The following is a 23970-nucleotide window of genomic DNA, read 5'->3' on the forward strand; positions in this document are numbered from 1 at the left end:
ATCTATACAGATGTGTATATCCGTGTAACTCGTGTAATACATAGGTATGGTATACTGTTTACATTAAATGGAGTCAATTTGTTACAAGGGAGCGTGTAAATAGCTGGTGACAAATTTTTATCCGTGACGTCACGAGGTGTACCTGTACAATGGCGTCACGACCGTGCAAGGTTGGACTGTGATAGAATAACGTGTCCTTAGTGGAACAATTGTGAATTTGTTCGTTCAAAGAAACGATGCTAATAAAGCTGCTGTAGTGTAATTATGAGCCCATGTAGATAAAGTCGTACGTCGGAATTTCAAAAAATTTCACATATAATTAGATAATAAGACGCTTGAGAGAACAACTGTAGAGACATTGATACTTTCGGTGCGAAGAAAAAAAAAAATGAACAAATAAAAAATTGTAAATCACAAATAAATTATATCCTGGTATCTATAGCGAATAGATTATAAATTCTAGCTGTTGAATCTAGCGTTGAAATGAACTATGCAGATTATACTCAAAGATTGCAAACATAGCGCGGCTGTTATAATCACATTATACACATAAATACGCAAATATTTTAACACATCCTGCATCAAGCCGTAATTATACTTGTATTATAATATTATTATTATCATCGCCAAACACTTGACGATTTCGAGAACGGTTATTTTATTTTTCTAAAGTTCGACTAAAACTACGCTGCGCTAGTTGATCAATATTTTAAGCTGCCAAATATGTGTAAACGTACAGTTCCGTAACATTAACTTGTTACCGTTCCATTAAAACTCGCTCAACAATTTTACTCTACTTGCTCCCTTTCCTCCTCCCCCCCCCCCCCCCTTCGTCCCTCCGCAATCTTTCACCACACCCTCTCTCCGTATCTACGTTATATATTTCACACCCTCTAAGCAGTGATGAAAGGTCTTAACTCTATTCACCAACTGACAAGACTCAACATGCGCTGCAGTTTTCAATAGTCAAATGCATGCAAGTCTCTGATCCTTTTATACGCATACGTATACCCCTAATGCAAGATGGTGAAACATGCCTGTCGACCCAAATTTCGATATTAAATTCAAGGTATATACCTCAATTAAGTTTTTACGTATAATTGAAGTTGTGCGAAGACAAGAAGTATCGTTGTTTCTTACTTCCAAACATTTATGCTATTCACAATAATACCTGTTTAAATATTGTTTAGTTAACCTAAGATCCAAATATACTTACACACTGTATTATACTTCATGTGATTACACTCCTGTCTACTTACCTGTAATATTTCATTCCTTGTACCAACATACCTTTATCTAAATTATTATACTTGTCTTACAATGTATACTTGTAATGCCAATTCAATATGAACTACTTTTTATACCTTGTACATTGCGTATGGATGTGATTATTTCTGTAATAATTGACGTAATATATGTTATGTTATTCTGTGCTATTATACATTTACCTACTCATGTACCTAAACGGCGTCTTAAGTTGATATGTTAATTGAAAAACTCTCGCTTAAACTCGATTTCTCTTGATCAAAGGGGACGAATTTTTTTTCCATTCCATGTAGCAGAACCGTCCGTCTTGTATATTTTGATAAAAGGCCATCATTGTTTAAACAAATGGTAATAGGGTTGAAAAAATCTTGGTGTAATTGTACGCCCATGGTGAGAAGGAATGATCGAGTTATTGCTTGCAATTTGAGACGCTACCGTTCGTCATGCTATATTAATTATTTATATATCTGTACAAATTATAACTACATAAGCCTTGATATATTTTTATGAAATACAATCGGTTTATTAATAGTATTATTATCCAAACCATTCTTTAGATACGAATTACTACTGACCTTATTTTTATTACAATTACTTACTAATGAAATGTAATTTATTGAATGCTGGAACGCACTTTTATTCGAGATAGATTTAAATCTGTGTACACGAAAGTTTAAGTGATCGGAAAATAAAGAAGTTTGATACTGTTGTGCCCTAACTTTGTTCGAAAGTTGCATTCCTTAGAACGTTCTGAAATTGTACCTTTGCTGTAATATTATAATTCATAAGCGTTGGATCAAGAACGCGTTCTCCATTTCCGCGAACATGCCGATCTGAGTTGTCTCAGATTCCCATCAGATGGCGCATTTCTGTTCGGATTCCTAACCGTAGCTCTGAGCCGTTTATGAGCGCACTAGTGCAGTTGCCGAAAATCGGCAGATCAGTGCGGATGGTGTCCGAGTCTCGTCGGTCAGTGAATTGTGTTTCAACTCAGTGCAATTTCACAATCAGTGTATTTTGAGAAAGTGATGACTCAGGTTTCTTTCCTCAGCCCAGTGCAAAATAGTGATAATGGCTAAATTGGCTGCGTTTTCAACAGACAAACTCATTCTGCTGCACATCCTAGCGCAAGAAACGAAAAGGAAATCTCATTGAATCCCCGCGGAATTCCTAACTCGAACCTCAGTGACCCGCAAGCCCCTTCAGTTTTGTTGCGACGGTAACGTAGATTTCCTATTATTAAGTTATTACTTGGGCATGAATGACAGCTACAACTGCACTCGACCTTATTAACAAAACCAATAAATTACCGACGTACGTCGGTTATTATTATGCTGATAAGTCCAGTACAAAATCTGTGATATTGACAGTCGGTAAGAAAAATCTATAATTCCACTGACTGCAAATTACTCATTGAGTCCAACGCTCATTGTATGTCATAAAAAGCCGCATCGACGTATGAAGCACTGCACGAAGCCGCGTCAGCGTTCACTGAAAGCGCTGTGAAAGCGTGCAGCCTTCAATGACTCACACGCTCACAGCTGGGAACATAACCTACAATTAGTAGCGTGATCTGATCTGACATATGATTGATCACAGAAGACCGGAGTACCGGAGGAGAGCAGTATTTGATTACCAATTATTTAAATAATAGTTTAAAATAACGATGGCACTAATCGAGATTGAAAAACTGTCGTTGGAGCCAGCCGGGGACGAAGAGGATGTAGTAGACCCGTGGAATGTACAGAGTAAAAACGATGCCGGAATAGATTACGAAAAATTAATCAGTACGTAGAACATGGATTAAAGAAGATGCTTGAATGTAAACAAAAATTAGCGTTCACAGTTTCCTGTACTGCATAATGTTATTATTCGCTTCTACACAATGGCTTATGTCAAACAGTACTGCTGGATTAGTATTGCATCATCTTGATTGACCGAACGTTTATCATATTCAGTATACCATTTGAAAAAAATTCACCACTTTCGTATTTTTTTTTTTAGAAAGATTCGGAAGTTCTAAAATCGACGACGAGCTTTTAACTCGTTTTGAGAAGCTGACTGGAAAAAAACCCCATCACTGGCTGAGAAGGGGGATATTTTTTTCCCATCGAGATGTTCATGTGATATTGAACATGTACGAGCAAGGAAAGCCCTTTTACCTTTATACAGGAAGAGGGCCGAGTTCAGAGTCCATGCACTTGGGTCACTTGATTCCGTTCATGTTCTGTAAATGGTTACAGGATGTGTTTAATGTACCACAAGTAATTCAGCTGACCGACGATGAGAAGTCAATATGGAAGGACCTGAAGATTGAAGATGCAATAAAAATGTCTTATAATAATGCCAAGGATATTATAGCATGTGGATTCAATCCGGAGAAAACGTTTATTTTTTCTGACTTGGAGCACATTGGAAATAATCCAGCATTCTATCAGAACATGATCAGGATACAAAGATGCGTCACCTTTAATCAAGTTAGGGGAATTTTTGGATTCGGCGACAGTGATCCAGTCGCCAAAATATCTTTCCCTCCGACGCAAGCGGCACCCGCATTTTCTAGTACCTTTCCATTCATATTTAAAGGTGCAAAAGTCAACTGTCTCATACCATGCGCCATCGATCAAGATCCGTACTTTAGAATGTCCAGAGACATAGCACCCAGGATAGGATTCCCAAAACCAGCTTTAATTCACTCATGCTTTTTCCCTGCGCTGCAAGGATCAAAGACCAAAATGTCAGCCAGTGATAGTAACAGCGCCATATTCTTAAACGACACTCCTAAGCAGATTAAGAACAAAATTAATAAGCACGCATTTTCGGGAGGTCAAGCAACAGTCGAGGAGCACAGAACACTGGGAGGAAATTGCGAGGTTGATATTTCCTATCAGTGGCTCAGGTTCTTCTTAGAAGATGACGAAAGGCTTGTGGAACTCGAAAAAGTGAGAAAAGTATTAGTACTTGCTGAACTAATGAATTTATACTGGACCAAATTATTCATTCGATCAATGTACAATAGTTCACAAAAATTTCAAATATTCTAGACTTATTTCTGACACCTTCCAAAAATCATCTTTTTCAGGGTTACACGGCTGGAGAAATTCTAACTGGAGAGCTGAAAAAAGAATTGATAGAGGTATTGCAGCCTCTGGTTGCCGCGCATCAAGAAAGAAGAAGCAAAATAACGGACGAAGTAGTCAAGCAATTCATGGTACCACGAGATTTAGGCTTCATTGCGAAAAAATAAATAGCAAACTATTTTAGATAGATACTAGCATTATGAAAACTGATCACGGCTTCTGACATTTATACATTGCAAATTTTATTTATTCCGGAAAAAAAGTATCAATAAAACAATTGCTCCAAATAGTGAAAATTTTCACGATTTATCAATCCTGCTATGCATTATATTGATTCATTAACAGGCGTCTTCGTGTATATAGTAGAAACACATTTCGGACGTGTCTAGCGTTGAAATTTGCGCATGCTGTCACGACTCGATATAAATCAGAGCGCATAAACAGCGCTGCATCATCAATGAATAACTGAGAATATCACAGAATGCGTTCATTCTGTTTATTCGGCAATGAAACGGATAAGTACGCGCATGAGCTCATTAGAACCACGCGTCGTAGCGAGGCTGCGTTCACGCTGCACGGGTTCATTCAAGAAGCCCTAAGGCAGCAGCTGTGAAGGAGAAAAAACCGACGAATCGGATGGCTCGTGGCGTACGTACGAGCATTTTCAAACCGTCTACGTACGGTATGTTTCCCATCGTCATTGATACGTTGCATAATTGTCGCGTTATAGATAAAGCGATAAGATAAACGTTCGCACGGTGGTTAGTCGAACCCACGATACGGGAACGATAACGCGATTCCGAGGTGTTGAAAATTTAAGCCCCGAGTTCTCCGGCAGACGCGACGGTTTGGCCCGCGAAAAATAACAGTCGGCAAGCCGATTGGACGGCGGTGACGCCTTGTGCGGGTCTATTTATAACCCGCGCATGCGCACTCGCCGGGAAATAAGCATCCGCCATTCATACGAGTCGATTCCGTTGTTTCTGTGTGTTGAGCCTGGTTCGACGACGGGACATGGTGACGGTAATATTTGTGGTCCCTGAGAAAAACATGAGCCGATTCAACTAGCGACGTTTAAATAAGGTGACGCGAAAAATGCGTTGATAGAACATCGTAAACTGTTGTACTGAACCGCTGCTTAATCCGTAGGCATTGTTAGCTCGAGTTTAGTAATAATATTGCTGCAGTTTTACCCACGTAAGTTTTCGTTGGAAGCCTAGTCGCGAGTCGCGAGTCGGTTGCGAGTCGTTGATAGTAGCGTATACGAAAGAATAACAAAACTATTTTTGTCGCTAAAATCGGCGTTGCCAAATCGAGAGACTCGAAATTGCCCCGATAGAGAAACCGTTATTTTCTGTCAACATATAACTCAGCATTCTCACATCTCCGCATTTCACATTATCTAATAATTTACAGGCGAGAGAAAACGAGCTGAAAACCTGCTGCCAAGTGTTGTGTGAGAAAATTGATACGACGAAAAATGCTCGTCAAATAATATAAATCTGGATTGATACGGCTGAAAACAGCGAACCACTATAGTGAGAGAGAGAGCAACAGACTATGGGGGCATTTTTAGATAAACCGCAAACAGACAAGTACAATGAGCATGGGGCTGGGAACGGTTTGCGATATGGAGTCGCCAGCATGCAGGGCTGGCGGGTTGAGATGGAGGATGCTCACCGAGCCATAACCGGTCTTGAGGGTGGCTTGTCGGACTGGAGTTACTTCGCCGTGTTCGATGGCCACGCAGGTGCTCTTGTGTCTGCGCACAGCGCGGAGCATTTGTTAGAGTCAATAATGCAAACGGAGGAGTTTAAGGCGGAGGATGTAATAAAGGGTATTCACTCAGGCTTTTTGAGATTAGACGACCGAATGCGAGACTTGCCGGAGATGATTACAGATAAGTCTGGCTCGACGGCTGTTTGTGCTTTCATTTCTCCCAGGCAAATTTATATCGCAAACTGCGGAGATTCAAGGGCTGTACTGTGCCGATCTGGTAATCCAGTGTTCTCAACCAGAGACCACAAGCCTGTTTTACCTGCTGAGAAGGAGAGAATCCAAAAAGCTGGAGGGAGCGTCATGATCCAGCGAGTTAACGGGTCGCTCGCTGTTTCTAGAGCCTTAGGAGATTACGAGTACAAAAATGTCGAGGGTCGTGGCCCATGCGAACAGCTAGTCTCACCCGAACCCGAAATATTTGTCAGGGAAAGAGACGACGTCAATGACGAATTCCTGGTTTTGGCATGCGACGGGATTTGGGACGTTATGACCAACGAGGATCTCTGTGATTTCATTCGTTCTAGGCTACTCTTGACTGACGATTTGGAAGCAGTCACCAACCAAGTCATAGATACCTGCCTATATAAGGTAAGTCTTATCATTCCTTCAGTCATCATTCTTGTCTTGATAAAATGTACAACTTTATCATCAAAGTAAAAATAGATAATGGATATCGTAGTGCAAAACTCGAGCTTTGCACCTTTGGAACAAACGTAGCTTGCTTTCGATAGTCTTAAAGCTGTCGTTTTTTTCAATCCCTTAATTCTGTGTAGTTTTTAAACAAATTAAATTTATCGTGTAAATTCAAGTATTCTTGTATTGTTCAAAGCACCGTGAAGATAATAATATCACATTAATCATTGGGTACACATTTGCCAACCAGGAACAAATATTGTTTCTAATATATCTCAGATTAAAATAGAAACAGCATCAGCTTGTACTATAATGTAGCAACAAGTAGAAATCTCTTACAGAATAATGAAATATTCTTAAATTTAACTAAGCGTTCATTACCTGCTGCTTATAAAAATTATAACATCATTCGTCATTGATTATTTACTATATTGAAAACAGAGTGGAAGAAGTAATCACTTGCCTGGGCTATAAATACTTATGAGTTGGTTAATTACGCGAGCCTGGGTACTTTAATCATGATAATAAACACTGGGAACTTTGAAGGAAGATAAAATATAGCTTGATAAACTTGACCTGAAATTTATATTTTTCCAATTCTTTACTTAGAATATACTCAAACGTTGAAGAAGCAGGAAATATACTTTTTGTACATTTTTAAGCTTATCAGCACTGCTTTGCTAAAAATCAAATAAATCGTGACGAAATTGTAGGAAGATTGCATGCCTACTATTGCATTTCAAAGATACAATTTTAATGATTATGCTTGTACAGGTAGAAAAATTCCCCTTAGATAGAATCTACCAAAATTTTAATTGTGGCGTGCAACTGGTTTTCCATGAAAATAATTCATGTCTACATTAAAAAATTTGCTCGCGCTTTTACGTCCTTTAATATATAATCACAAAAACACATATCTAGCTTCCAAATTTATTAGTTATTACGAAATATTGTGTTCGTTAGTCAAGCAAGTATCAAGCTAATTGTGAAAAGTATATCGAGTGAACTTGTACCGTTGAATCGTTGTCTGAAGGTTTATTTATATTTGCCATATATTTGTGAATTCATGATAAGAATGCTGCCAGCTCATATACGTAAACTCACCAATTTAAGACATTTCTGCTTGAAAAAAGCTGTAAATGCTGACCCATGAAATTATCCAACTAGATTACAATTTAGTAAAATACTTTTTTTTCTGTCTTTTCAGGGTAGCCGAGACAACATGAGCATAGTTTTGGTAACGTTACCTGGTGCCCCGAAGCCAAGCGCAGAGGCACAGAAGAAAGAAGCTGAATTGGAAATGGCCATTGAAAGGAGGATCAAAGGTTCATTCTCTTTTTCATACTCTCACTCTTTTCTCTCGTTTCTATGCTGCACTAACAGACGTATTTCAAGACGTCGTAAGCGTACTTGACATTCTTCTCTGGTTTGAATAAATTTTACAACCGTAATCAAGTAACCAATCTACAAACCACAGTATAAAAGAGATAATTGCAATCGTTTTTAGGGATTATCTATTGATTATTGATCTATTACTTGTGTTGACCGTGTTATTCTGGGTTCATTTAGAGAAACCTGCAAGTAATTCGATCTCAAAGAGTTCAAATTTCGTAAATTGATCCATAAATCACTAACTCTTATAACTAACTAAACATAAATGGGTGCATAAAATTATGACAAACTAGTCCTACCTTAACATTACGTCACCCAGAGACGCAATTTCTCAACTGGAATCTCAGTGTCATAAGTGAGCAATAAACCAAAGTATCAAGCGATAACATTTTGTCACTATCGCTTTGATGAATCGAGAAATTTTTCTGAAAGTCATCAGACGGTTTTAATACTTGAGTATTATATTTTGTTCCATTATATCTAAAATACTATTTTTTTTTCTCTCTTTTATATCATATTTAGAGAAGTAGATGAATAACAAAAATTGGTGTCTACTTGCTAATCCTTCTTACTTTAGTATAAAAAATTGAAACACCAAAATAGTATATAAGCAATATTATAAAATAATGCAGCGTTCAATCCAATACGTAGCTTATTGAAGGAGCTCCTCTATAAAAATGAATTGGAGCGAAACTGAGCAGATAAGACCATCTTAGGGTATCACAAGCTGATTTTAAACCATGCCTTTGATTCGACAATCTAAAAAATGAAAAAATGGTCAAAACCACTTTCAAAAGAAATTATTAAACTTGCGCAAGAAAAGAAAACGAAGGAGAGGGGCGACTAAAAGAGAAAAAAATTGGGAGAGAGAAATATAGCTGATAAATAAATTCAATCTTATAACTGAAGCGTGTGATATAATAATATTCGTTAACATCTAAGCAACTATGGAAAGCTTCTAAAGCTTTCATATTCAAAATTCGACCAAATTTAATCTCACACACGTATGATTTGATATTATACATGTAATGTACAGACATAACTACTAACTTGCAATGTTGAATTAATGAGGACATATTTGAGTTTTTACGTAAAAATGTAAGGAGTCTTAGATTATACGAAAAATCAGCCGAAACAATATGTATACTATCAATGTTCGTGGCATCTGTTTCATAGGTAACAAGAAGCAATTCTTAATAGATCTTCCTTAGATTAAGAGTAACAAAACATTCTATATATTTATCCCATTATTCGTTTCATAGAGCTCAAAATATTTCATCGTCACAGTCACAGCAATTATTTTTGATTCCTATTTGAATAGAATAACCGAACATAATTGCAAACAGTCTGGGTAAAAACTCGACCTTGAACATTACTATCTATTTAAAGAAAAGTAAGATTCTTATGGTGTCAATTGCATAAATATATTTACCATACTTTCGAGATATTATCTCATCGAAGAATGTTCTAACGAAAACATATTTGTTACGTGGAACCCACAAGCCTTATAATGCAAAGTAAAAGATTTCTCTGTACCAGTTGTTTATAGATGATCATGAAACTATCTGTTTCATTTATGAAAAATGTATTCAACGCTTTGGATAGCTAAAATACTTTTAAGTGCAACTTACACTAATATGTAGTAATATTTTTAATAGGAACATTTTAGTATTGAAACGTTTAATATATTTAATTAAAATTCAGAGTTTAAAAGACATATTACGAATTTCTGGATAAGCAAATTTGTACTCTGGGCCATTATTAAAGGAAATATTTTACTATCAGCTGAAATTATATAAAATACGGTGAACTAAGGAACCAAGCAACATTTATAAACAAAGGTTTTATTGATATTTATCGTTAACAATTGTATTTGTAGAAAATATCTATGCTTACGTGTTTAAATTACTAGTGGAAAGGAGATATCAAAATTATACACAGTATTACATTTCATTATTCTCTATTCAAGTATGGAATATAATTCCTTTTAAATATAATATTAATTAGGCGAATTTAAAGTCATTCCTTTTTAATTTCATTGTTAACAAATGTTCGAGAATCTACTAGCCGGACCAGTCTTACATTACAATAACTTGCTATTCCTACAACATTGAATTTACTATAGCATCTATTGCACTTTCATAAATTCCACATATTTTAGTCGTTCGTACGTTGCGCGGAATGTGATTATGTACCTTAGTAGTCACAGCAAGTTTATTTGATGTTTGGAAAAATGGCTATTCATTAGACTTTACCTTGACATAGATTTTCTCTTACTCTTTACAGTGTGATAGGATTACTGAGCTAGAGTAATTTTAGAATGATCTGGTTTTTCCACTTCATTTTTTCATTTATTGTGTTGTAATAGATCTTCAAAGACGCGTATACAACTAGCTGATATTCAGCTAAACTTCGTCAAAGAGACAACCGATGTATTATCAGAGCAAACATGTAGAGACAAATAGATCGTAAATGCGATTAGCCTATGAATGCATCAGTGTAAACAGTAGCAAGCCAGTTTTGTTATGGTATATAATGGAAAAGATAAAATCGTAAGATTCTTGATTTCACAATCGGTAGTTGGAACGAACTAGGAAAACATTAGCTCAGAATAAAGAAAAATAGTCAAATCCCGTCCTTTGATTCTGTCAGGAACTATTCTATTCCCTGTAACGTAATTTCATGGATGTCAAGTTTTTCTAGAAATGGACGTCAAGCATTATTTGAATAATGCCATTCCTGAAGTATTATATCTCATAGAGATAACGACAAAATAGATACATAGATATATAGATGAATATTATATATAGGAGTCGTTATTCATGTTATATAGTCAATTTGATTATTACCAAAGATATATGTTACCACCATAGATATGATTGGTATTTTCTTAGAGTTTCTTAAGCTTCTTCTTAAGCTTAAGTTTCTTAAACAACCAAAATTCAAATCTATCCAATGGATGAAATTGAAAGTTTATATCAATAATTAAAAATCGCTGCTTCTACACACCAATATAATGTCAATTGTAACTGAGTTTTTAAATTGTTAAAATTATATACATATATATATGAGTGAGAAATCATCGGCAGTTGATGAAAAGGTCAATGTATTACTGGAACAATTATCTCATAAAATGTAACTTATACAGTTGTGATATGTAACTATTGTTAAGAATATTGAAATTGTAAGTGGATTTTTAACTGTGTTAGCGTTAGTTCCGTAAGATAGGAGTGACGAAATTTTTTAAGGAGCTTACCTGAGACGAATATTACGATAACATTGGATATGAATTTTCTGGAGTAGTTCAAATTGAATTTGTTGACCTGTATTCCAAAAAATTATTTTAACGGAATCAATATTATCATACCTATTTCTACTTTTCCTAAGAATTAGTAGAGGTGCAAATCAATTCAAATATCTGTATGTTAGGTTTTGCAACTTGTCGTAATTTACTGAAAAAAAAATTATTGAATAATATTGTTTAATTATCACCTTTGGACTTGGTTAATATAACATACCCAAGTAATTTCCAAACTGCAATAGTAATTAATTCATAGAAAACAAAAATAAATTGATAAATATTTTCTTATACGAAAACATGCATGTTTACGAGATGAAACAGGTACGTGCAAACTCAGTTTCAAAATACTCGATTCTGTTTCATTTTCTTGACATTAAATTTTAGTTAATTTTTCATGTATAACGGCAATGCATTTCTTATGGAAAAAATTGCGATTGCCGTTACTTGTAAAGGAACGCTCTTGTATCCGAAATTTCGTGATAAGTAAATCAAGTATCTGAAACAATTCCAAAGGTGAAGATATTTTTTGTTTTTACATTTCACTCAAAGTAAGATCGATGTATCTACTTATGACCGGAGTATCTGTGTTGATTACTGTTCCCATAAGAAATGTACCGTAACAGTTATTTATTCCAGTCCTAAGTAGCTGCATGTTTAGATATTTTCACTTGACTATTTAGGTAATTAAAAAAAAAATTTGTCACCTGAAAATTTATCAGAAAACAATTACTCACCAACTTCACCGATTATTACTTCTCTACGTTATGTAACACCTAATTCTTATTTACAATGTAGAAATTGATAAACTCCCAAAGCCTTATATCAACAAGTTTCAAAGTGTCTCTCAAATGTCGCAATTCAATGTGTAACCCGGTTAAATTCTTAACACCAATTTTCATATGATTATTCAAATTGAAATTTAAAAATTGACCAACTTTTGTCAAACATTACATGACAAAAAGCAACGATAGTTTACATCGCCATTCAATACAGCAGTAAATGCACAACGAGTATGTGTTTGTGATAGCGACTGTTTTATAATTTCTCTAAATTCTATTTCAAATAAGCAGGTACCAGAACATTTTGAATTAATCATTGTCATTCTGTTGACAGAAATAGTAACGCAGCAGGAGGGCCAGGATGGAATCGATTTCCCACAGCTGCTCCAACATCTTATAGACCAGGAAATGCCCAATCTTCCACCCGGAGGTGGTCTTCCTGCCAAGTAAGTTGATTTCTTAATACACCTTGAATCGCATTGACGGCTGAATGCAAGAATAAACTGAGCCCTTTCACGCTCACGGACAAACTCTATACAGACTTATACTAAGTGTCGCCATTGAATCACAATGTCACAATGACACACCTTCACATTGACTGGAAACTTTTACACGAATTCATTTGTCGAGGAATTTTCCTTCTTCCTTTACACTTAAATTTATCTATACCAACAATTGAAGCAAGTTTAACTGACGATCGCTTCGAGCACAACTTTTCATGTTTTATGGCAACCAAAAACTTTTTTATTTTTTTGTTCTTTTTGCAGTACAGGAAATTTTTTGACTTCCCAAAATGCAAACTTTATTACCTTTAACTATACTACCTTTATTTGTACAGTATTTGTTAACGTTACCTTGGCTGTAGAAATTTCGTGACAAACTCTTGTATTGTTAAGGAAACGTGCAGAATGACTCGAACGTTGCCTGCTCCTACAGAGGCACGTCGACTAACTATTAAGTCAGCCTACCATACACGTGTAGACGAGCAAAGTTGTTGAATGCTTATATAATAAAATTGTGTTAGGTTGGTTGTTAACGCAGCACCCAACACAAAGAAAGAACATAGTCTATTAGCAATTTGGCCGGATACCAAAGTACATAATTAGATTACTCTGGCAACAGGATGATCGAGGTACCCTCGACCTTGGGTATAACTGTATCATGATACAAGTTTACTTAAAATAGGTATTTTTAACACGCTGCAGAGCGATAACGACTAACTATTTACTTTTCGTTGTAACAGCAGGCTGCCGTAGTGACGTCCTTGGTCATATTTTTGCTTTTTGTATTGATAATTTTTTCTTCCTGAAATTTATATCATTACCAATTATATGCCATTGCAATGTTCAATCATTGATTAATAGTAATTCCATTTTGTTTCTCTTCTTCTCCACAGGCGACCATTCATCGAACAGGTGTTCCGGGAAGTTTGCCCCAGCAGGGCGAACAGTGTAAGTCTTGGATACGATTTGCCTTCATATTAACTAACCCACGACTCTTATTCCGTGACCCACACACATATACACACACCAAACGTACAATTATTACCCATTTCACACATCAATATTCATTCTTTATATTCATTCAAGTACAATAAAACATAAAACAGTGGAATTTGTTCTTCGCTGAATTCATATACGCATGCATAAATAAATACCATTTGTCAACCAAAAAAAAAAGTATGAAAAATCTGCCGTTACATCACAGATAATAGTGATTCATATGTGACCCAATTTCGATCAGGTGAGGCGTTGAATGGTAGGAAAATTCCCTGTGGGATGCGATGTTGTGCTAAACTTTACTAAGATGAAAATGAACATAAACAATTAAAAATAATTAAATTATTTGAAAAAAAAAAAAAAAAAAAAACAATATGATAATACTCAGGGAATGTCACTACTTTTTGAAAGATATAATATATTTGATACCCTTAGTGTGAAATAGTTAGGCTAAATAACTGTTGCAGCATTATAACGTATGAGTATCAGCGGCAGATTTTATCATTAATTAAAAAAAGAACAGTTATAGAAAGAAAGAAAAAACATAGAGTGCGAGAACTTTAGGAATTATTCTACAATTAAATGGAGTAATTTTCAAAGTGAAATTAAACACTGTGTCCATTCATTCATTCGTTCATGTCATTTCATTTCATTTCGTCGTATACCTATACTATATAAAGGCAAATTCAGAATCAATAATAAATTGTACATAAATTACATCATATTTGTTCTTAACATAGACCGGATTGAGCATTTTTACAACCTTTAAATACGAGTAAATTTATCGATATTGAGCTCTATTATTTTCTAACGGCTATTGATTCTGGTAATGTTGTGTGGCATTTAAAGCAAACAAAAAAAAAATAGACAACAGTGGCTCTTTTCCTATCGAATATGGCAAACGACAAGTAATGCATGGATCAATACTATATTTCTTTTTATTTTCATCTGTTTATTTTTCTGTTATTGTTAAGCTCACCTTGACTAATGTCTTAACCTTGTCTCAGTCAGTTGCAACGAAAATGTATTTTTCTTATACCACGTATTCGTGCGCATATATATTTTCAGATACTTGGAAAACTTTAGATAACTGTTTAGTTACTGATTTTTAAAACTGCGTTAAAAGTATCTCTCCATAGTCTGAGGAATGATTATTCTTAACAAATTCGGACAGAATACATTTTCTTGTAACTATGCTACTGCGATTTCTGAAAAACTAAATAAGCGAGGAAAAAATTTGATACTGAAACAAAATTAGAATTATCATTAAGCGACAATTGGTAATAAAGGTTTTACTGCAAATTGGCATGTCGCAGCAGATAAGTTGTTAGAACTTTACAACAGACTCTGCTAAAGGCAAATCATGAACGATATTGATATTCCTAATTTTTACCTAATACTGGTACCCATTATTGGATTTTATACAATTTCCTCCCATATATCTAAAGGAATAAACAAGAAATGAAGATATATTCAAATTATTATGCAGGGTTTTGCCAAATATTGTATTGTGTCTATGAGTCATACTTTCTTATAATTTTTATTAGCGTGAGTTATGCCTTCCTTGAGATTTTCCACACGAGTCAATGACTCGAGATTGCTTGATCTCTTGATTGTACGAATGAATTCTGATGATTAGCCCTGAAATCCCAATCTCACGATAAATGTGCCAACAATTTCAGATTTTTTAAACATCACTTTGTTTTATAGTATTGCTATTCAAGTAGAAAAGAACGTCGTTAATATGTGGCATATTATTTTAAAAGTTTCACATGACTATATATTTGTTGACTTATCCGCAGTGAATAAGAGACTATTTGGTCTAGAAATGATGTTGGCAAAGATGGGAAATATTTAAAAAGTCTAGATTTCTATTTGATAAGTTGTTAACACAATAGAATATTTTTATGGCACCCTCTGCTGTGTTGAAATGCGTAATATTACAATATAATAATTATATATTTTTGTAGTTTTAGAGGACTCGTGCTCAGAATATTAAATCATGACTGGTCAATTTTCTCAGCTATAAAAACAAGCAATCAAAAAAAAAAAAGAAGTTATGAAAAAAAAATAAGAATAAAATGTTACGTAAAAAATGTCTTACTTTAGGCAATCTTATGATTTGTGAGGGTTCATTTTAAAATGAGCTTGTACTTACTTATTTACTTACTTACTGGACAAATTGGCCCAAAGCTTTAAAAAAAAAAAAAAAGAAAAGAAAAACAAGAGCAGTCCTGTATATAATATTTAGAATCGGTGTCTATGGATATCTGTACTGATGTTATGTTTATGCAATATTGGAAATCTGTCAATAATATTATAGCAGCAAAGAAGGCCTTGATTATGATTCCATGTATACGATTTTAGGAACTCTTATCTGCTCACGTATTAAAAATGATCTCATATTATGTTCGGTATCATATATTTGTATCTGGATTCGTAGTCAAAACTGAAAACTCCCCATTCATACTATTCCATTGTAAAAGTTGGCCAAATTTTTTCTAGAATCACCTTAATCGTATTTCTGATGCATGCATTTAACGTCATATTCAATCAAGATTTATTCCAAGTTGATCAAGAAACGAATAACATAGGTTTAAACTTGTTTCTCCTCATTAAATACCGATTTCAATATCGCGTTACTTTTAAAACCGAAATCACTGCGAAATTAAAACAATCTGGTTACAGCGGCAGTGTAAAATGTTTACAAATATTGTAATTATTATTTGAATAATCACATTTCGCTGTTATAACGCAAGTTGAAGATCAACATTTGTCGCAATATGACTTTTTGTGACAGATATTTTAAAACTAGTTATTGACCAATTACTTTGTAATACACGTTGCGACTCGAATTTCCTACCCTTCACGATTTGATCTTTAACAAAAATGGAAATCAAGGCCTTCGCCGAATTTTATCAATGTAGCACACACATACCAAAGTATATTATTGCCCCTCCTCGCCCCAGTAGTGAAAATAATAATAAGAGAAGTAGCAAAGCTTAGCATTTCACTGTCTTTTGGAAATAAGAATTGAAGAAAAAAAAAAAAAAAAAACCAAACAAGTTTGGTTCCAATTATAAAATTGTAATTGACGATGCTTCTTCAGTCATTTGGAAATTATACGAGTATGAAGAAAGACAAGATCGACAGGATGATTAGTAGTTACTCCAGATAATTTTTATTGCATTCTTATTTTCAGTTGACAGAAAATTATATTATATCAGGTCAGAGCAAGAGTAGGAAACTTCGTAAACTATAATTGTTATTTCAGTATTTTGAAATCATTGCAAACTCTTTCTTATTACCTGCTACTATCCTAAATCTATTCTCTGGAAAGAATACGTACAAATTACAGACAAATAGTAGAACTCTTTTTAAGCGAACTCGTATCATCAAAGATATACGAATGTAAAAAGTATAGAAGCACGGTTCATTCCGTTATTCGAACGGAACGTTTATTTTTTACGATAACTGACTCTTGCTCTTGAGTGATGCGCATGTAGTTAGCTTGCTTTGTGCATAGTCCTATTCTGTATAAACTTGCTTCTGGCCTGGCGTTGAAAAGGATGTAATGTCGGAACTCGATTGTTATTGTCAATTTTCCTTGAGTATTATATATCAATTATGAAAATTTATATTTGTAACAGCATTGTAACTTGTAAATACTTGTGATTGTAAAGTATTTTGTTAAGGAATGCGGAGAGACTTGTACCTTTCAGAATAGGACTAGTATATAGCTAGAAATAAACTCATATATTATGTGTATAATCAAAAACCAAACTATTTTCTCAATAACTACGTTATACCGATAAAACTTTGCTGTTGCGTAATTTGTATATTTCTTTTTAGAGTTGCCTCTTAAGACATTATACATTTTGGCAATGAATCCCGTTTTTAAGGAATGCTAAAAATAACAGCTTTACCAAAACGCGGACGTTGCTATGCATTCTTATTGTTTGATGCAGGCACTGCCTAAATCAATAAGAGTGTTCAAATAAATTGGAATTGGTATTAAAATACTGCGTTATGTTTCACACATTCGTGACTTTCAGTACAAAGGCATTGTCCAAAACTTTCACCATGAATTTTCAACCGACAGAAATCATATTGCATACATCTTTGTAAATATTAATAATGTTATTTGCAACTACCTGCATGATGCAATTGCGGCCTTAGTTCTTAAAAATATATGACTATTCAATCACCAGCATTCACTTACAGTTAATAATAGCATCAAAGATATTATACAGTATGATTAACAGAAGCTTGACAGAAAATCGTGATATAATCCTTACAAGTTCTATGATGATGATTTCACCATATCCCAACTAAACTCGAGATGATAACATAACTAACTCCTCTCTCCTTATTTTCTTAACTATCCATAATTAACTGCAATACATTAAATATGCGAGAAGAAATAAACTGGCGAAAAGAGATTCGTTATGCCCATTGAGGATCAATAGATCGTACAAGTGAACCAGGAAGGCAACTATATTACTTGAAATTCACTATATCGTTAAAAGTAAGAACACGTGATCGTATCGGCAATTGAAAGTGTCGTTTAACCATGTATTTATAGGCATCTTAATATTAATTTTCAATACCTCTTTTCATCGCTTGTACGATATCTCAAATCATATTAAATCCATTTGATGCTGCATTATTTATTATGTGCGCTATGTTGAAGATGATATCGTTTATCTCTTATCAGAAAAACTTCAACTAAGGAATGGTGGATCTTATTGATTTTGTTCTGGAGTAAGCTTCCAGTTTAAAGCAAACAGACATGCTTAAAGACTAATTTTAATAAAATTAGGAAATGTAAATTTTTCTCTGCAGGATCAACATGGAACAAATGCGATGAGTAATGCAACAAGTGGGTACAGGTGTCATTTGTAGAATGAATTCCATATTAAAATTTGTGAATTATATGTTGTCAAGAATTATTGTCAATTTCCAAACAAAAAAAAAACAAAAAAAAAATGGAATAATGCTTTATTACTTGCCATAATATTATAGATTGTGAATATCACGTAGGCACATTATAGAGATTTTTACAACCTGCTAAAGGTATCAAATGTCCACGAATAGAAAATTTTTCTTGCATTTGAATATTCCTATTTCAAATTCGTGATTGATATAATTATCGTTATAATTCATTTTTTCCCTTTATCCTTTAGATTGAATTGAGCTTGTCCGCCATTCCTTTCCTTCCCGATGAGAAGAATCCTGCTTTAAACGAACTTACTAACACTTATTAATTTTTTGATTTATTCTAATTTTCGTTCTTCCTTTTGTTTTGTTGCGTGTATCACCGCACTAGCAATAAATCTTTGTCAGCTGATGAAAAACGATGATTTTCGTGCAAATTCAACAAAAATGTTCTACTTTTCTTACATTTTTCGTATTATATACTCATGTTGGAAAATGATTTTCCCTGAAATTGTAATTTATGCTGATGGCTCGCATCTTTGTTATATTTTTTTTTGTCATGAAATTCGTGTAAAAATTTTTAATTCTAAATTTCTGAATAAAATCGTTGATTTGAATTTTGAAATTTTTCAAAAATTGAAACAAAAAGAAGGTAACGGCAATTGCAGGATAAATTTTCTTTAGAACAAAATGTACTTTCACAGTTATTCAAGACTTAATCTTTAACATTATTAAATTATTTACTTAATTTCTGTACATAAGGTTACGGCATGCCAGCTCCACTTTCAATTTTTATTTTGAACATTTATCATTATACAATTTTTGTAAATGAACACTATGAAAATTTTTGGGCTTTTCAAAAATCACCCAGCTACAAAGTAAATACTATTGAATGTTAGACCCCACATTTTTTTCTCCATACCGGCATAATATGAATTATTGTTTGGAAACTTATCAAAAGTGGAGTTCACATCGTCTGGCTATAATGTACTTGTATATGAGTTGAAATTTCAGCACTGTCATTAGTGCTTGGTTTTTTTTTCCCCCTCATAATTACAACTTCTTTCGTTAAAACGAGCATAATATTTCATACTAATATTTATTCGTGTAAATGAATATAATTTTTGTATGTTAATTAGTGTAATTTGAAACGTTACTTACAGAATACTATATATATACATACATATATATATATATGTATATATATCCATATCCATGTTGTTGTATATAATATACATAATTAAAATCATATTTCGTGGAATCTACTTTATCTTTTACGCTATATGAGTAGAAATCTTTAACATCTTGGAGGTGGTGAAATTTATATCTCTGTAGAGTTTTTTTTTTTTTTTTTTTTTTTTTTTTTTTTTTTTTTTTTTTTTTAAGTGAAAACGCTCAAGTTTTGAAGACTGCAAAGGAATTAATTTTATTGATACTAATTTCCTGTCACATATTACAGAAGTATTCAACAATGAAAAAGAAAACCAATTCTGGTTATTATTAAATGGAAGCAAGTGTACCTAATGAGCAGATGATTAAGGATAGGTAAAGTTAATACAGAGTCGTAGTCAGAGTTTTGTAAATAAACATGTGATTTTCATTTATATTCATTAATTCAATTCGATCGAGAATTGATTATTGATTGTCAAAATGTGACGCAGATACAATAATTACAGCATATTTCGCACTTTGAAATAATCACTACTTTTCATTTGGTGCAGTAGATAAAGTTAACGTCAAGTAAATTACAGTTAATGTCTTGGCTGCGGGATGGTAACCATTCGAATAGTTTGACGATGCGTAGTATTTGCAACAAATTCACTTTGCATTTATTGTAATATAGAACTAAGATATATTAATGTTATTTTTAATTTTTGCATTAATCATAGTCATCGATGACAAATAAATCTCATGGAACTACTCAGCGTGTTTTATTGAATTTTGTTTAGCCTGGCTCTAAATATTTATGCAATAACTAATCTGGCAATCGTATTATGCTATTGTAAACAAGTTATTTCATTGCAAAAATAATAAGCTATGAATGATCATCGCGTATAACAAATTATAATGCTTTTCATAGTATCATTGGGAAATAAAGCTTCAGAAAAAGAAGCTACTAGTTTGTAGCTGTATATTCAAAGCCTGGCTTATTTTCATTGTAAATACAAGCCCCTAGATAAAATTGCATCATTGATAAACATATTCTTTTCTCAAAATTTCTCTACTTGCTTTAGGATCTCTGAAGTCAACTTCACATTTTGAACGAATTGCGTCAAACGTTTGTCATGCCATTAATATGTCGAGCCAAATTTGGTAGATAGAATTTGGTAATTTTGAAAGTCAACTTTTATAGATAGAAGAAGATGAGTCAAGGAAAGTTCGAATTATTCGTTGCATATACAACTCGATGCGTCTGCATTCTAAACAAAGCTGAACGTAGAAAACTGATACAAGGCCGGCCTAAGAATTGAGCAGTATTCCGCAGTTACAAGGTAATTTAAAACAATATTTGCTTAAGAATGAAGAAATTGGTTTTGCTTGTGGGCATGGATTCCCATCCGTTGAAGAATTATAATAATCAGAAAAACTAAATACATGCTCTTGCTCCATTTTTATGCCACCATGTATTACGACTAATCGTTAGGCTCGTTGAAATAAAATTTTAAAACAGATTGTTCAATGTTTATTACTGTGTAGAACATGTCTGTTCAGAATTAAAATATATACTTTTGTTAATATTATTGTACTTTTGACGATCGAGGAATTATGTATTCATAGACTGAAGCATTTAAAACAGACCTGATATACGCATACGAAAAATGAAGACAATCTTCAAAATCCAAAAAACTGACACGTATTCTATTCTTCTATGAATATATACTTTGATAATCATCTGGCTGTGATAACGCTGACTTATGAAAAGTTTAAGCTGAATCTAAGTACCTACTGATCTATCTACAACAGCGCTCAGACTCGTAGATGTAAATAACTGAGTTTTCTAATAATGGTGTAGAAAACTGTAATATATTAATTTTAAATCGTGAGCAGTAGAGAACTGTAAATAAATTAATGAATATGTGCGTGAGATGATTTCAGCCTAACAACTTTTAAACCTGTATGTACTAAGTTTTAACATAATTAAAGCATCTATATATCTGCTTCGCGGGACTAAAGATAATTGAAATTTGTTCAGTTTGTAAATATTTTAGGAGGAATTGAATATTTCGAAAAAGTGCCTCAACAATTGGGAAATTTTAAAAACTAAACCATTATAAACTAAAAATGCATATTAATTATTAGATTTTCAATCGAAACGTTTTTAAACACAACAATTAAAATACTTGTATAATGATGTGTTTACAGGAGTCAAGGACTAGTTAGTGCATACAATATGTATACCATTTTATACGTGTTGTATGGAATAATCTGGCGAATGAGAGAACAGCAGATTTGAGACATCGTCAACTACAACTATGATGGGTTTGCCGCATTAAGTCACAATTGTATAGAACAATAATTAATCATTAAATCACACGTTAGTCAATACCAAACAATATACCTTGCATTACATTACACTTGTACAACTGACAAAAAAAACCTACGTTTTTAAGAGTTTACTGTATAAAGCGGTTTAATATGATACTAGCCAAGGGTGAGATATATAAATTAACTTACACACATGCTAGCATATTTATATGATTAAGCCATTACCTCACAATACCTACTTCCATCACAGCGTAACTCATATTGCAGAAAATTTTGGATCGTATCTCTTTACGAAGATCCACTATTATAGATATATCTTACTTTTAAATTCAGGTAGTAGGAAAATAATGAATTTAATTTTCATTTAATTTTCATTTAATATTCATTTAAGAGTAAAGCAGCTTTTATTATTTCGTACTGTAATTTCTCTCAGTTTTCATCATATGAATTTCGCGTAACTGCCACAATACAAGTCTGGGCCAGATAATTATAGTTTTCTTCAAGCTGTACTTAATTTAAATTATATATACACATATATCGCAATAATTTCGAATATCCTCATCCGTGTTGAATAAATAAAACAATCTTGTTAGAAAATCAATTGAATTATGTGAAGTAAACTATTGAATCGAAATGAAGTACTTAGAACAGTAGTATGCATTCACAGGTAAACTGCATCCCATCGAAGATTTAATGAATCAGAACATTTTTTTTTTTACTAATTTTTCTTCTAAAAAGATTTATTGTAACATTGATACTCGGCAGTCTTTAGTTTCAGAATATTCTTACTTGTTTCCAATTCTTATAGCTATGATGCGTAATTCGGTAATCTAAACTATGACAATTTCATTATTCTGTTGATTTATTCACGAAAAAAAAAAAAAAAAAACGATAAGAAAAATTGCTGTATACAAGTTGCTGTTACAGTACAAAAATACAATATTCCGAATTCAAGGGTTGGTAACGTTTTTTACTACTTTTATACGTATTTTCAACCAGGTACATTTTTTCTGTATTTTTCATTGATGTAACAAAACAAGAAACTTTTCACACATGCAAACTAACCATTCAGTCGATTATTACAGAATTATAAAGCGTATAATCGAGTTTATTATTCATTAATTATTGATGATCTTACCTTTGGCTACAGGTTTAGGTATTACGTTGTAAAAATAACTATTGTACAAATCAATGTACTCTGACTACTATAGCATAATTGAAAATTATTTACATTTGTCTATCGATGAAATTTGGAAAAAATTTCTGTAATGTCATAATGATCTTCAGGATGATCATATAAAACTGAAAATTATTATAAGTTGAATATCGTTTCGTAGTGAATTATTTCATAAGATTCTTCCACAATTGCAGAATTTGCAATGTTCAGAATTCATACACCTAAGTACATTGATTTAAAATTTTCAACCTGAAATATTTCATAGTGATTAGAAATAGGCGTACAATCTATTGCTAGTGGATTTGAAGGCATTGCGCACGACATAAAATTTACTAAAGAACGATAAGGAACGTTCTTATTCAGTGAGATGAGAAAAAAGAAGCTATACTAAACTAACAACGCTAATTTAGCTCTATTTAGCAAATTCAGCTAACATCATAACAATATTGTAGTATATTACCAGAAAGCTGAACTAAAGATTCATGGATATTATCAAATAAATTATCAAACGTTTATTCATATAAGTCTGACTTATACTTTACCCATCACTCAATTTGACCGGATTTCCAGTACTTTGGATTCCACTGCAAAACAAAATGGCAGGCTATGCAATTCGTTCATTTCCATTGACACATACACG

The 23970-nt window shown here is 33.3% G+C and overlaps 2 protein-coding genes and 1 long non-coding RNA gene across 7 annotated transcripts; 2 read left to right on the top strand and 1 right to left on the bottom strand.

Annotated features, from left to right (window-relative positions):
• The first annotated feature begins 2636 nt into the window (after positions 1-2636).
• LOC107225934 (tryptophan--tRNA ligase, cytoplasmic) lies at positions 2637-4633 on the top strand. Its single transcript, XM_015666572.2, has 3 exons — positions 2637-3053; positions 3271-4208; positions 4349-4633. Exons 1-3 carry the CDS (start codon positions 2933-2935, stop codon positions 4511-4513), a joined length of 1224 nt encoding a protein of 407 aa, XP_015522058.2. The 5' UTR covers positions 2637-2932; the 3' UTR covers positions 4514-4633.
• A 1273-nt stretch (positions 4634-5906) lies between these two features.
• LOC107225261 (protein phosphatase 1B) lies at positions 5907-23048 on the top strand. Of its 5 annotated transcripts, XR_001525684.2 has the most exons (6): positions 5907-6713; positions 7966-8083; positions 12565-12676; positions 13627-13681; positions 21021-21159; positions 22031-23048. XR_001525684.2 is itself a non-coding variant. In XM_015665670.2 (5 exons), exons 1-5 carry the CDS (start codon positions 5907-5909, stop codon positions 22046-22048), a joined length of 1110 nt encoding a protein of 369 aa, XP_015521156.1. In that variant the 3' UTR covers positions 22049-23048. The 5 variants fall into 5 exon arrangements, 4 of the variants coding, with proteins under 4 accessions (XP_015521156.1, XP_015521157.1, XP_046588676.1 ...); XM_015665670.2 differs by lacking the exon at positions 21021-21159; XM_015665671.2 differs by lacking the exons at positions 21021-21159; positions 22031-23048 and adding an exon at positions 18916-19233.
• Positions 12609-13273, bottom strand: LOC124293124. Its single transcript, XR_006903046.1, has 2 exons — positions 13085-13273; positions 12609-12669 (listed from the first exon to the last, which is right to left on the bottom strand). It is a non-coding gene; the product is annotated as an uncharacterized LOC124293124 (long non-coding RNA).
• Positions 23049-23970: the final 922 nt, after the last annotated feature.

The sequence above is a fragment of the Neodiprion lecontei genome, chromosome 2 (assembly GCF_021901455.1).
Source record: "Neodiprion lecontei isolate iyNeoLeco1 chromosome 2, iyNeoLeco1.1, whole genome shotgun sequence".
NCBI lineage: Eukaryota > Metazoa > Arthropoda > Insecta > Hymenoptera > Diprionidae > Neodiprion > Neodiprion lecontei.